The sequence below is a fragment of the Prionailurus bengalensis genome, chromosome B1 (genome assembly GCF_016509475.1).
Source record: "Prionailurus bengalensis isolate Pbe53 chromosome B1, Fcat_Pben_1.1_paternal_pri, whole genome shotgun sequence".
NCBI classification, from domain to species: domain Eukaryota; kingdom Metazoa; phylum Chordata; class Mammalia; order Carnivora; family Felidae; genus Prionailurus; species Prionailurus bengalensis.
This window is the reverse complement of record NC_057344.1, coordinates 22,860,661-22,874,872: the sequence shown is the minus strand read 5'-3', so window position 1 is coordinate 22,874,872 and position 14,212 is coordinate 22,860,661. Positions and strand designations below refer to the sequence as shown.

The 14,212-nt window shown below is 35.8% G+C and overlaps 1 protein-coding gene across 5 annotated transcripts in view; it reads left to right on the top strand.

The window, feature by feature from the left end:
- TUSC3 (tumor suppressor candidate 3) overlaps positions 1-14,212 on the top strand; it is a 275,406-nt gene that overhangs the window by 245,745 nt on the left and 15,449 nt on the right. For all 5 annotated transcript variants that reach the window (XM_043560296.1, XM_043560263.1, XM_043560270.1 and 2 more), the window contains one exon: positions 12,201-12,275. In XM_043560296.1, the coding sequence (XP_043416231.1) occupies positions 12,201-12,275 (75 nt within the window). The remainder of the gene's footprint in view (positions 1-12,200; positions 12,276-14,212) is intronic.

Genomic DNA, 14,212 nt, shown 5'->3' with positions numbered 1-14,212 from the left:
CTAACCCTGTGATCTCATCCTACCCAATTTCTTTTTTGCTTTTTTGACTTGTGCTGTCACTTACTACTTTTTTGGCTTTGCGTAAGTTATCCAGACCTTGCTCAGCATTGTTTTCCTCATTGGTAAACTGAAGAGGGTATCTGTGTCTTAGAGTTGTTTGGCAATGGGTGAGAGAGAGAATGAACAAAAATTTACTGCCTTTTGGGGGCTAACATTGTAGTGGCAGGAGAAAAAGTTATTTAAAAAAATGAATGCAAAATTTCTTTCAAAAACAGTGTTACAGAAGAAAAGCAGAAAAAAGCAAGCAGAGAGGTTGGAGGAGGCTTTTCTAATAATTTGTCATTTGAGCAGAAACTCAAAGCGATGTGACTTAATGGGCCTAATTGGGAGAAGAGCATTAAGCAGGGGAATAGGAAGTACAAAGATGCAAAGGCAGAGAGTTTTCAGTCTTGTTGGAAAAATAGCAAGTGGGACAAGAATAAGAGCAAACAAAGGCAGACAAGTACAAGCAGCGGATCGGGGTACAAATCATGTGTGGCCTAGAGGCCATTTTGAAACCTACTGTTTATTTTATTCAGAGCGACATGGAAAGCTATTAAATTGTTCTGAACAGAAGAGTGGAATTACTGATTTAAAGCTATCAAGAAAGAGAACATTTTTAAGAACTTAAGGGCAGGAATTTCATGAGGCAGACACAACAGCCAAAATTCACAGGAAAAGATGAAAAATTTTGCCACATTAAAATGACAAGCCCTCTGCCTAACAAAGCAACTTGACATCAGCATCATGGCACTCTGAGTTGTTCCTTTTGTGTTTTTGATTTACAACTAATTGGAGGTCTATAACCAAACAAAAGTACCTCTGTTCAGTATGCCAGGATGACCCTCACAGATCCAAAGGATTCTGTGAGCCTGCCCCAGACCCATTTGTAGCCATCGGAAAAGATAATCTGGAGAGTGCAAAACTGGTACACTGACCAGAGATTGAGTATTTTGGATCCAACCAGCTTGATGGGAGAAACTGGCAAGCCATCAAAACAGAGCAGAGACGAGTTTGGGAGCAGAGAAAAAAAGGAAAACACACCATGGTGCCCTTCCTGAGGGCAACAATGCCACCTTCTGGGCTTTGCAGGGGGTGGGGGGCAGAGCATGCAGCAGCTACCTCTCTGGGCAGAGGAGGTGGGAAAGGAAAGTGGTGAGGGACAGATGGCCTGGTAGCAGTTGGAGGAATCGATTTCTCCAGCAATACCCACCTCTCTGAGACGGGACCCCCCATGACTCGGGGGAGGAAGAAGAAAGGGAGAGAGGGAGACAAGAACATCAGAGGGCCTTGAAGGAAAGTGTTTTTTGCTATAGGCTCCAGGATTTCAGCACAAGGTCTGCCCATGGACCTCTGGGATTTCCCCACTAGAGGATCCGCTTACTGGCCCAAGGCCACTCCCAAAGCCCCAGGTGCTAAGACCACCCTTACCCCCACTTTGCCACCAGCCTTTTTTTGAACCCCAGTTTTTTTTTATAGGCCTGCTCCCAAGGGCTCCAATAAGAAAACCCAAAACCTTGTGCTATAACACCACCTTCTGGGACACAAGAAAAGGTTCTCATTGCCAGCCTGTCTAACTTTATAACAAAGTAAACAAGAAGGGTGTGTGCCACTTCAAATGGGAGAGCAGAGGCACACTTCATTAGCCACTGGAAAATCACAGTAATGTAGTGTCGCACAAAGGATCATTCTCCAGCAGTGGAACTGCAAGGCATGTAATATTGTAGTCTAACTGATTAAAGAATTCAAAATTTCCTCATGAGAAATGAAGACATTTAATTAGCTACAAGAAAACTTAGACAATTCAATGGACTCTGGAATAAAATTAACAGAAGGAGTCGTATTTTTTTGTTTTTAAACCAAAGAGATTTAAATTATAAAAATAGAATGAAACAAATTCTGGAGCTCAAGAACTTAAAAAGATGAGTATGTAGAAAGCATAAAGATTAGGACACATCAGACAGAAGAAAGAATAAGCAAGTTGGGGATAGGAATTTAGAAATGACTCAGTTGGAAGGCAAGAGAACTAATATTTTTAAGTTAAGAAACCCTACAAGAGTGGTTATTCTGTCAGACAAGCAAATATCAGAATGGTTGGTATATCAGGGGAAGAGAGTGGGGAGGGAGCAGAGTTTATTTTAAAGTGGTAAAAGCACAGAGCTTCCTAAACTTGGGAAAGAAACTAGACGTAAGTCTATTAAGGGAACGTCTTACTATCTCAGTGTAAAAAGATCTTTTCCAAGAAACTGTTCAAAATCAGGGAAAAAAGGGAAAGTAACCTAGAAAGGAACTTCCTATTAGGATATCAATGGATTTCTCAGCAGAAACTCTACAGACCAGGAGAGAGTAGAATGACATATTCAAAAATTGAGGGGTAAAAATTGCCAGCTAAAAATACTTGATCTGGCACAGTAACCCTTTAGATATGAACAACACATAAAGGCTTGCCCAAACAAAAGTTGAAGGATCTCAACACCACCAGACCTATCTTACAAATAATGCTGAAAGTTGTTTTTCAAGCTGAAATGAAAAAGTGCTATTTGGACACATGCATAAAAAATGAAAGTCTATAAAACTCTGATAAAGGTGGTAGAATTTAAAAACTGTAATTCTATATTAGTATATTAACCCCTTAATTATAATATGAAGGTGAAAGGAAAGAGCACTAAATAATTATAGCTACTGTAACTTGTTAATGAATTCACAGTGTAAACATTTTGTGACATTAGAAATATAAAAGGTGAGGAGTAAAACAGAACTTTTATAGGTCGATGAATATAGTCTTTTTTTTTCCCCCTGCTGATAGCAATTTATTTGAGATATCTAAGCCTCATGGTAACCACAAGTAAAAAAATCTAAAGTCACGAGACAAAATAAAGGGGGTGGGGGTATGAGGGAGACTGAATAAATCACTATGGAAAACCACAAATTCACAAAGATAAAAACAATGGAGACAGAACAACCAGAAGACAAAAGATAAGATGGCAGTAGTAAGTCCTTATATATCACTTACCATATTAAATGTAATTGGATTGAAATAACCAATAAAAAGACACAGACTAGCTGAATTATTTTTTTTTAAAGCAAGACCCAAATATACGCTGCCTGTAGGAGGCTCATTTCAACTCTAAACACACACAAGGGCTCAATATCAAGAAACAGAGAAGGATATTCTAAGCAAATATAAACCAAAAGAAAGTGGGATTAGCCATACTTAGATTGGGCAAAATAGACTTCAAGCCAAAATGTTAACAAGAGACAAAGTAGGTCATTATATAATGATAAAAGGGTCGATACATCAAGAAGACATAACGAATGTTATGAATGTTACCCAACATCAGAGTGCCAAAATATATTCAGTAAATACAGATCTGAAAAAAGAACTAGAACAAAATGCAGTAATAGGGAATTTCAGTAACCCACTGTCAGCAATGAATAGATCATCCAAATAGGTAATCAACATGTTGGGATTGGACCACACTTTAGAACGAACGTTAACGACATATATAGGATATTCCATCCAACAGCCTAATATTCTCTTGAGAGAGAGTCTGTATGCACAAGTGGAGGAGGGGCAGAAAGGGAGGAGGAGAATCCAAAGCAGTCTCCACACTCACCACAGAGCCCTATGTGGGGCTTGATTTCACAACTGTGAGATCATGACCTGAGCCAAAATCAAGAGTTGGACACTTAACCAACTGAGCCATCCAAGAACTCCTGTAGAATTTGTTTTTTTGTACATAACAGACTTTGTATCCTGAAAGTTTTTTTGTTTATTTTGAGAGAGAGTGAGCACATATGAGCAGGGGAGAGAGAGAGAGCATGAGCCAGAGTTGGGGGGGGGGGGGGTGGGGAGAGAATCTCAAGCAGGCTCCAAGGTCAGCAAATAGCCCAACACAGGGCTCTATCCCACGACTCTAGGATCACAGCCTGAGCTGAAATCAAGAATCAGACACCCAACTGACTGAGTCACCCAGGTACCCTCCATCCAATAACATAAAACACATTTTCTTATGGAGTGCATGTGGAACATTCTTCAGGATACATCATTTGATAAGGCCCCAAACACATATAGGCAACTCTCTTTTCTGACCACAATGGTATGAAACTACGTATCTACAAGAGGAAATACACAAATATGTGGAAACAACACACCTCTAAACAACCAGTGTGTCAAAAAGAAATCAAAAGGGAAATTAAAAATAGCTTTAAACACATGACAGTGGAAATACAACATACCAAACTAATGGGATACAGCAAAAACAGTTCTGGGAGGTAAGTTTATAGCAATAAATGCATAAATTATGAATTGACAGTGATCTCAAGTAAACAACTTAAATTTACACTTCAAGGAACCAAAGAAAGAACAAGAAAGTAAGCCCAAAGTTAACATAAGAAAGGAAGTACATAAGTATAGAGTAGAAATAAATGAAATAAAGACCAGAAAATCAATAGAATGTATCAGTGAAACTAAGAACTGTTTCTTCAAAAAGACACAAAATTGACAAATAGCTAAACCAAGAAAAAAAGACTCAGAAATGAAAGTGAAGACATTACAACTGATACTTCAGAAATACATAGTATAACAGACTTCTATTAATAATTATATGCCAACAAATTACATAACTTAGAGGAAATAGATATATTCTTAGAAACATGACTTGCCAACAGTGTTTCAAGAAGAAATAGAAAAATCTAAACAGATCAAAATTGAGTAAAAATATTCTATCTGTAATCAAAAACCTCCCAAAGCAGAAAAACCCTAGGACCAAATGGTTTCACTATGGAGAATTGTACCTAACACTTAAGTAAGAATTAACACTGGGGCACCTGGGCGACTCAGTCAGTTAAGCTTCCAGCTTCAGCTCAGGTCATGAACTCACAGGTCGTGAGTTCGAGCCCTACCCTGGGCTCGCTGCTGTCAACACAGAGCCTGTTTTGGATCCTGTCTCTTTGGCCTTGTGTGCTCTGTCTCATAAATAAATTTTTTTTAAATAAAAGAATTAACACCAATCCTTCTCAATCTCCAAAAAAAAAAAAAAATTGAGTAGGGAACACTTCCAAACTCATTCTCTGAGGCCAGCATTACGATGATACAAAACTAGATAAAAGCACCACAAGAAAAGTATACACTAATATCTCTGATGAGTACAGATACAAAATTTCTCAAACTATGAGCAAACCAAATTCACGAACACTTAAAAAGGATTTTACATCACAACCAAGTTGGAATTGAAAGCTTTTCCTCTAAGATCAGGAAGAAGACAAGGATGCCTGCCAGCATTACTGTTACTTAATAAGCTAGAGCAATGAAGACAAAGAAACAGAGGGCATCTAAATTGGAAAGGAAGTAGTAATATTGTTGCTATTTGTAGACAATATGAACATACGCATGCACACACACACAGACACACACACTAACACTGAGAGAATATCCCAAACTCTCAACTAAAAATCCACTGTAACTAATTAACAATTTCAGTAAAGTTACAGATTACAAAATCAACATGCAGAAATCAGGTGCATTTTTTACACTAATGATGAAACATCTGAAAAAGAAAATCCAATTTATAGTAACATCAGAAACAAATTCTTAGGAATAAATTTAACCAAGGAAATGAAACGTCTGTACAACAAAACTCCAAGACTTTGCTGAAAGAAATCAAAACACAAACAAATGGAAATGCATTCTCTGTTCATGGATCTGAATAATACTATTAAAATATCCATACTCCCCCAAATCATCTACAGATTCAGTGCAATCCTCACCAAAATATAAAGGCTTTTTTTTTTTTACAGAAATGGGAGAAACACTCCTAAAATTTGTACTGAACCACAACAGCCAAAATATCTAAAGCAATCCCAAGGTAAAAGAACAAAACCAGAGGTATCACACAGGTTTCAAACAATACTTCAAAGCTATAGTAATAAAAACAGTATCATACTGGCACAAAAACAGACACAGAGACCAATGGAACAGAATAGACAGCCCAAAATTAAATTCCTGCATATACGATTTACTGAAATTTGACCGGAGGGCCCAGAACACTCCATGAGGAAAAGAGTCTGTTTAACAAATAGAAAATGGATAAGCGCATGCAGAAGAATACTAAATCGACACTTTTCCAAAGACAACATGCAAATAGCCAACAGATGCTCAACATCACTCACCATCAGGGAAATGCAGATCAACACCACTATGAGATACCACCTCAATTATGATGGCTGTTGTCAAAAAGGTAAGAAATAAGTGTTGGCGAGGCTGTGGAGAAGAAGGTTTGTTCTGTTGGTGCGAATGTAAATTGGTGCAGCCGCTATAGAAAAACAGCATGGAGTTTCCTCAAAAAATTAAAAATAAAACTACCATATGACTCAACAATTACCTTTCTGGGAATGTGTCCAAAAAAACAAGCTCTCTAATTTAGACAGATATATGCACCCCTCTGTTTATGGCATCATTATTTGGAATAGCCAGATATGGATATAACCTACACAACCTAAGTGTCTGTTGATAGACGTGTAAAAAACAAAAAACAAAACAAACAAAATGATAGGCATACAAACAGTCTTGCTGTTTGGAATAACAAGGATGGAATTTGAGCACAGTGTGCTAAGTGAGATCAGTCAAGAAAGACCACTACTATATGATATCACTTACATGTGGAATTTTAAAAAGCCAAACTTGTCAAAACAGTAAAATGGTGGTTATCAGAGGATGAAATGAAGGGTAGTAAGACAAATGTTAAGGGTACAAATTTAATGAGAGTAGTAGTAAATAAGCCAACAATGTTGTAGTATGATCAAACTTGCTAAGAGTCTCGAACTTGATTATTTCAACCTTTAAAAAAGGGTAATTATGTAATATGATAGAGGTGATAATTATTATTACAATGGCAGTCAAATTACAATATGTAAATATATCACATTAACATGTTGTACACCTTAAATTTACACAATGTCTTACGTCAATACACTAAAAGAACATACTAAGGTTTGTTGTTTTTTTTTTTAATATGTAAAAAAAAACCATTGCATTGTAGTTAAGAGCAAATAGGCATTGGCTTTGATAGCCTTGGTTTGAATTCTGGCTCCAGTAGTGCCTAACAGTGTCCCGGTTATTAACCCCCGTAAGTTTCATTATCCTAACTTATAAGTAAGAATAAAACAATACCCACCTCACAGCACTGTTAAGGGGCTTAATGAGAGAAATCCATGCATGGTGCTTAGCTCAGTTGCCTGCACATAGTTGGGGTAAATAAATGTTGGCTATTAGTATTAAATAACCTATATACGTATATACAAGACAACACATGAAAGGAAGAGAGTTTATATGCAACACTTTCATGTCCAGAAAAAGGAAGTGTCCTACAAATTAAGAAAAATACACAGATGAGGAAAAAGACTTATGGGAAAATGAGCAAAAAAAAAAAAAAAAAGGAAAAAAAAGCAATATACAAAAGATTAAAAGGAGAAATGAGCTTATCAAAAGATACTCAAACTATTAATACAGATTCTCCCTCATCAGTTTGATAAAATCAATAGTTTGGCAATACTATTGGTGAAATATAAGGAAAATACGATATGATTAAACCTTAGTTAATTTGAAAATATGTATATGCACTCTCTAGAAAACTCTATGTGTAGACCTTAGAGAAAAATATTGCACATGTACATGTAAAAAGATCTTTGTAGGAATATTTGTAATCGCAAATATTTGGAACAGTTTTGCATAAGATAAATACCCAGTAAAATGTGGTTTATGCTTATGAAAATCTTATACATAATTTTCCCTTGCAAACTGAATTTGTGTGAAGTTCAAAAATTCCAATGAGAAGCATGTTGTTTGCTCACGTAGTTTTCCCATCATATCTTAAAAATTTGTAGAGGAAAAATGGTAAAAACGGTATGAAGATCTTTGAATAGGGATATGTTATACTTGTGTAACTATAGGTAACATCCAATTTTTTTGCCTAATAAAACATACTTTTCCTTGAGATTATATCTACATATATGTGTATTTATGTCACATCTATATATGTGCACATGGGTGTTTGTGTATATATAAAATTTTACCCTGAGAAAATTTTTATATATAGCTATACTCTTCATCAAAAATTTTAAGCATTTAATTTTGTAAACCTTATTTTCCTCAGATATAGATTTATGTTATTTTCCCCTTGATTTTATTAATAAAATTTCAAAAGCTATGTAGGAAACGGGGTCCTAAAGTAAGTATTTTATTTATAATATCTACATAAAATCATTTTAAAATGTCATTTCTAATTTGAATATTTGAAAAAAATATTGTTACAGTTAAAATAATCTGAATTTTCTATGAATTTTCAGATCAAATGTGTCTATTTAAATGTGTAGATTAAAATTTGTACCTGAATGAAGTAAGGGGTGTTAAAGTGAAATATAAAATAGAAACCACACTTGAGAATTCCCCGGCAGAAAAAATCATTCAAGCCACATAAACACTTTAAGACTAAATGTAGCCCTTTTCATGAGTATAAGCAAACCTTAACTTGGAATATTTCTTGTAAATACCTCTGATAATCATAAAAAAAAACTTATGTCATCATCTTAAAACTGGTATGAGATAATCACATGTCACCAATCACCTGCCACCTGGAAACCCCCGTTATAATAACCAACCACTATTAAAGTCAACAACTTCTTCATTTTACTTTAGAAGCCATTCTGTAACTTCATGTCCCTGAGTTTTATAGTAGTAAGTCCTTGGGGTGCCTGGGTGGCTCAGTCAGTTGAGCATCTGACTTCGGCTCAGGTCATGATCTCATAGCTCATAGGTTGGAGCACTGCATTGGGCTCTGTGCTGACAGGTCGGAGCCTGGAGCCTGCTTCAGAGTCTGTGTCTTCCTCTGTCTCTGCCCCTAACCCACTTGCATTCTGTCTCTGTCTCTCTCAAAAATAAACAAACATTAAAAAATTTTAAAAAAACATTTATATTAGTAAGTCCTTGAATTTGAGGATTCCCTGTTTAAAAACTGTTCTTATATTCCCAATAAACTTATTAAGTATTATTTATTGACGTGGTGGTTTAAATTTGGTTATTTCTGGATTTTTGGCAAATGGAACCAGAAAAAGATGAAAGGGAGACCTACTTAAACTCCTTAGGATCTATACAGTCACAGTAGTTTGCTCCAGGGAGCTAGGTCAAGCAGTAGAAATCCTTACATATGAACAGTTTGGTACAAGCTTTTAATTTTTTCCCATCACTTTATTATTAGCATTGTCCTATGACTCTAGACTTGAGTTTTTTTCCAGTAGATTATCCAAAACATTGTAAGAATAAATCCTTAAGGTGCACAGACTGATAATACTGAAATATATTTCAATATGCTGGTAATAATGAAATAATGATTCTCTTATGTTACCCTTTTGAGGCCCTCATGACATGACTGAATCTCAAGGAACTCTAATAATTAACCAAATTTCAGTGTTTTCAAACTATGTATCATGGATCCCCCCAAATTTAGTGGTAGTATATGGTGTATACGTGTGTTCGGCTTGGTTTGAGAGGGGAGAAGGGAGTGCTGATACTGCATAGTGCTGATAGTGGCTTTTTCTCTTGTATGCAGTAGGCTTCCAGGCAAGTTTGTTTGGGTTATTGTTTGGTTTTCTCCAGAAAGGGTTTCATAAAGGATTGCTAAATAGAATAAATTGAAAACTATTTGTTGACATATTAGACGAAGGGTTAGTATCCAAAATCTACAAAGAACTTATCAAACTCAGCACCCAAAAGACAAATAATCCAATGAAGAAATGAGCAAAAGGCATGAACAGACACTTTTCGGAAGAAGACATTGAGAGGGCTAACAGACACATGAAAAGATGCTCAACATCTCATCTTCAGGGAAATAGAAATCAAAACCACAATGAGATACCACATAACATCTGTCAGAATGGGTAAAGTGAACAGCTCAGGAAACAACAGATGTTGGCAAGGATGTGGAGAAAGGGGAACAGTTTTGCATGGCTGGTGGGAATGCAAACTGGTGCAGCCACTCTGGAAAACAGTGTGGAGTTCCTCAAAAAATTAAAAATACAACTACTCTATGACCCAGCAATTGCACTACTAGCTATTAACCCAAAGGATACAAAAATGCTGATTTGAAGGGGCACATGCACCCTATCAACAGCAGCACTATCAACAAAAGCCACATTATGGAAAGAGTCCAGATGTCCATCGACTCATGAATGGATAAAGAAGATATACATAGAATGAATATTACTGAGTAATAGAATATTACTCAGAAATTAGAAAGAATGAAATCTTGCCATTTACAACATTGATGGAACTAGAGTATATTATACTAAGCAAAATAAGAGAAAGACAAATATGATTTCACTCGTGGAACTTATGAAACAAAACAGGTGAACATAGGGAAAGGAAAGGAAAAGTAAGATAAAAAGAGAGGCAGGCAAACCACAAGAGACTCTTAAGTAGAACAAACTGAGGATTGCTGGAGGAGTGTTGGGTCAGCAAATGGGCCAAATGGGTGATGGGCATCAAGGAGGGCACTTGTTGGGATGAGCCCTGGGCATTATAGCTAAGTGATGAATCACTAAATTCTGTTCCTGAAATCATTACTACACTATATGTTAACTAACTTGGATTTTAATAAAATTTAAAAATAAAAAAAAAAAAAGAAGAAGAAAGAAAACACTTTGTATAGAGTAGTTATTGTAAGCATAAATGCCTAACTGGAGAAGTCAGGCATCTTTTGTTTACCAGAAATTGGATAATAGGGTCATGAAAGACTCAAATATTTTACAGTTATTAATCAGTACTTTGATCTAATGGTTTTGAAAATAGAGTGGAAATATTTACTCTGCAGAATTTTCCTTGACTTCCTCCACTCAATTGCATACACATAGGCAGATAATATTCTTTGAGCTTTCTCAGTTTGGAGTAGAAGACATTAGAGACCCTGTACAAGATACTAATGCTGGGTTGTACATTTGTAGCAGTAGAAATGAATACAAGGGAACCTTAGTAAAGTTGAACAAATTGAGGAATTTCTGGGCTAAGATTATTTGCCTCTTCATTTTTTTAATCCATTAGTCATTTGGGCAGAATACATAATAAATATATTTCCAGAATTGATGAGTTCTTAAATCTTAACATTAGTCCATGTCAAAAATGTTTTTTTAACACGGTTAAGAATTTTCTTTTTTTTTTTTTTATAAAAATTTTTTTTTCAACGTTTATTTATTATTGGGACAGAGAGAGACAGAGCATGAACGGGGGAGGGGCAGAGAGAGAGGGAGACACAGAATCGGAAACAGGCTCCAGGCTCTGAGCTGTCAGCACAGAGCCCGACGCGGGGCTCGAACTCACGGACCGCGAGATCGTGACCTGGCTGAAGTCGGACGCTTAACCGACTGCGCCACCCAGGCGCCCCAAGAATTTTCTTATAAAGGTGGAAAGCTCCCCTCATTTTCTTAATCTCTGGCTTCTTTCAGTGTGGTATGAAAATATTCATCCTGCTGCAAGCAGACATTAGGTACAGAATTTTGTGTTCGTTCTTAAAATGTAAATTTCACTAAATTAAGATGCTGCTGAATTTGTTAGTGTGTTTTATTATAATGTTCATGTTTTCTTTTGTAAAATTTGTAATTGAATAACAAAAAATTTCCGAGTGACACAATATCTGATCTTAATAAATGTTTCTTTAAACAAGGTAATCTATGAAACAACACATTAGTTAGAAGTCAGGCAGAAAAAAACTATGCACACAAGCACTCGTTGTGAACTGGGGGGGGACATCATGGTAAATACAGTCTTATTTTCCGTGATTGCCGATGAAGTTTGTCCCTGTGACTAGAACTAGTACATCTCTTCATTTATAACATGAAATGGCATAACTGATTATGAGAGCCATGTAAATCATATGTGCTAAGAAATTAAAGTCCTGGAACTTAAGAACATTTCGAGTTGAACCTTCAAAATCTCGCCATTTCAGGCAAATACACAAAGAATGGTAATTTTGTGTTGGATAATAAGTCCTATCTACCTCTGTGTACAGTTGCAACTTAACGATTCTGGAGCAGAACACATTGTGTTCAGATCCAGAAAAATTAATAGATTTTATCCGCATGTATTTCTACTGTTTCCTTGACAACTACTATAGATGCTGCTATCACCATGGGGATGGTTCTTCTAAATGAAGCAGCAACATCCAAGGGAGATGTTGGAAAAAGACGAAGTAAGTCTGTGTTGCTATTTTTGTAGTTTTGCTTTAGTCTTAAGGTTCATTTAAATAAAATGGGAAATGTATAAAAGTCCTTAGAAAACAAATTTCTAAAGAAATGTTCGATTTAAGTGTTTTTGGAGGGCTTTTCTGTTTTGTTTTTGTTTTTTTGGGTTTTGTTTTGTTGTTGTTTTACTTTTTTTTTTTTTTTTGGATGTGTGTGTACAAATACTTAAAAATATATTTCTTCCAAAATGGGTGTGGGGGATTTTCTGTGGAATTGCATATAAAGGAAAGCTGTTACCCTTGTCAGGGCTGCTCGGACCCATGTCTACTGAAGCTGAGTCTCCGCAGTAATGTCCACACTACACAGTGACATAAAATTCTCTGTTCAGAGTCTTCAGAGACTTTATTGATTAAGGCTGTGTTCCTTTTACCCCAAGAATCAGGCATACATTCAAGGACTCTGTTTTCACATGGGTTTTGTACACTGAAATATAATACCTTTCCATTACCTCCAAACCTCTTGTGATCAACATTTGAAAAAGGAGTGATCTGTTGACAGTGTCTCTTCCAGGGTCTTTGCCTTTCCCGTTGGTATTCCAAGATTTACAACTGTATGGATTTCCAGCATTCTGTTTCTAAGCAAGTTAACTAGGTTTTATCCTTCCTTCCTTCCTTCCTTCCTTCCTTCCTTCTTTCATTTATTTTTTTTATCCTTTGGTAGAACTATTCCTTTCAGGGGGTTGTAGAAAAAAAAATACATTTTTATGAAGTAATAGATTTTGGCTAGACAAAGGAAGAACATATGAAAAAAATCTACCCTCAGGAGCATAGGTTAGGAACGAAGAGAGGGCCTTAAATTTCCTGCCACAAACCTTTCTACAGTATTATCAGATCCCTATATAATTTTATGATTAAACCCATAATTAAAATTTTTCCCAATACTCTGCATTTCTGGAAACTTTTTACACCCTGAATTTATTTATAGGTATCCAAGAGACACATCATTTATCTTAGTTTAAAATAAAAATCTAGACTTATTTTCTTCTTGTAAGTATCACCTATGGTGACATGTATATAAATAAATCATCGTGATTTCTAAATAGTTGTCTTAAGTGTTAAAATATTTTGGATGTAATTTACAGTTTAGTCTGTCCTTTGTTTTCCCATGATTTACTATTGTAAAGAAAATACTCAAGACTCTAATGCATAAGTAATGTGCAGAATATCATTTTATGATATATCTATCAAACAATATGATGCTCTTGGAAATGACAGATAATGTTTATGTCATTTATTATATGTCCTGTCTTATTAAAGTAGGTAATGGTAAGAAATACATAAATTTTTAATCTTACAACATCTGTGAAGTTTATAAAATCAGTACTTCCAACTTTCCTCTTGGTAGAAATTTCTCTGCCTATCACTCCAGCCCCAGCACTGTCAAACTATTTATTCATGTGTAGTTTGAGAGGAAGAGACATGGGAATTATATTTTACAATTATTCCTTTTTGATATATAATAATACAATGGCTGTGATTGTAATTGCTCAGGTCAGAATGATTGTGTCATAGCATTTTCTCACAAGTCTGTTAACTTGTCTGGCCTGCAGCGGTTCATTCAGTTAATTACTACCTCCTCACTAGTACTCAGTTCCGCTCCCTTCCCTGTATACGAGGACTTGACTAATACTATTTTGTTCCACTGCGCAGAATCAAGTAAATATATTGTTTTACTTGATCATGTACTTTGAGCTTCATTGACCATGGAGCACGACCAAAGTGGCAAAGGGAATAAAAGGGTTTTACTTAGCTTCTAAAAATTAGAAAAAAAAAAAAAAAAAGAAAGAAAGAAAGAAAAGAAAGGAAGGATGAAGTGTTTGATAAAAATACCAAACGTGGTGAGGTATGAAATAAAGCATCACGTAATTAATTATGGGTTTAGTAAC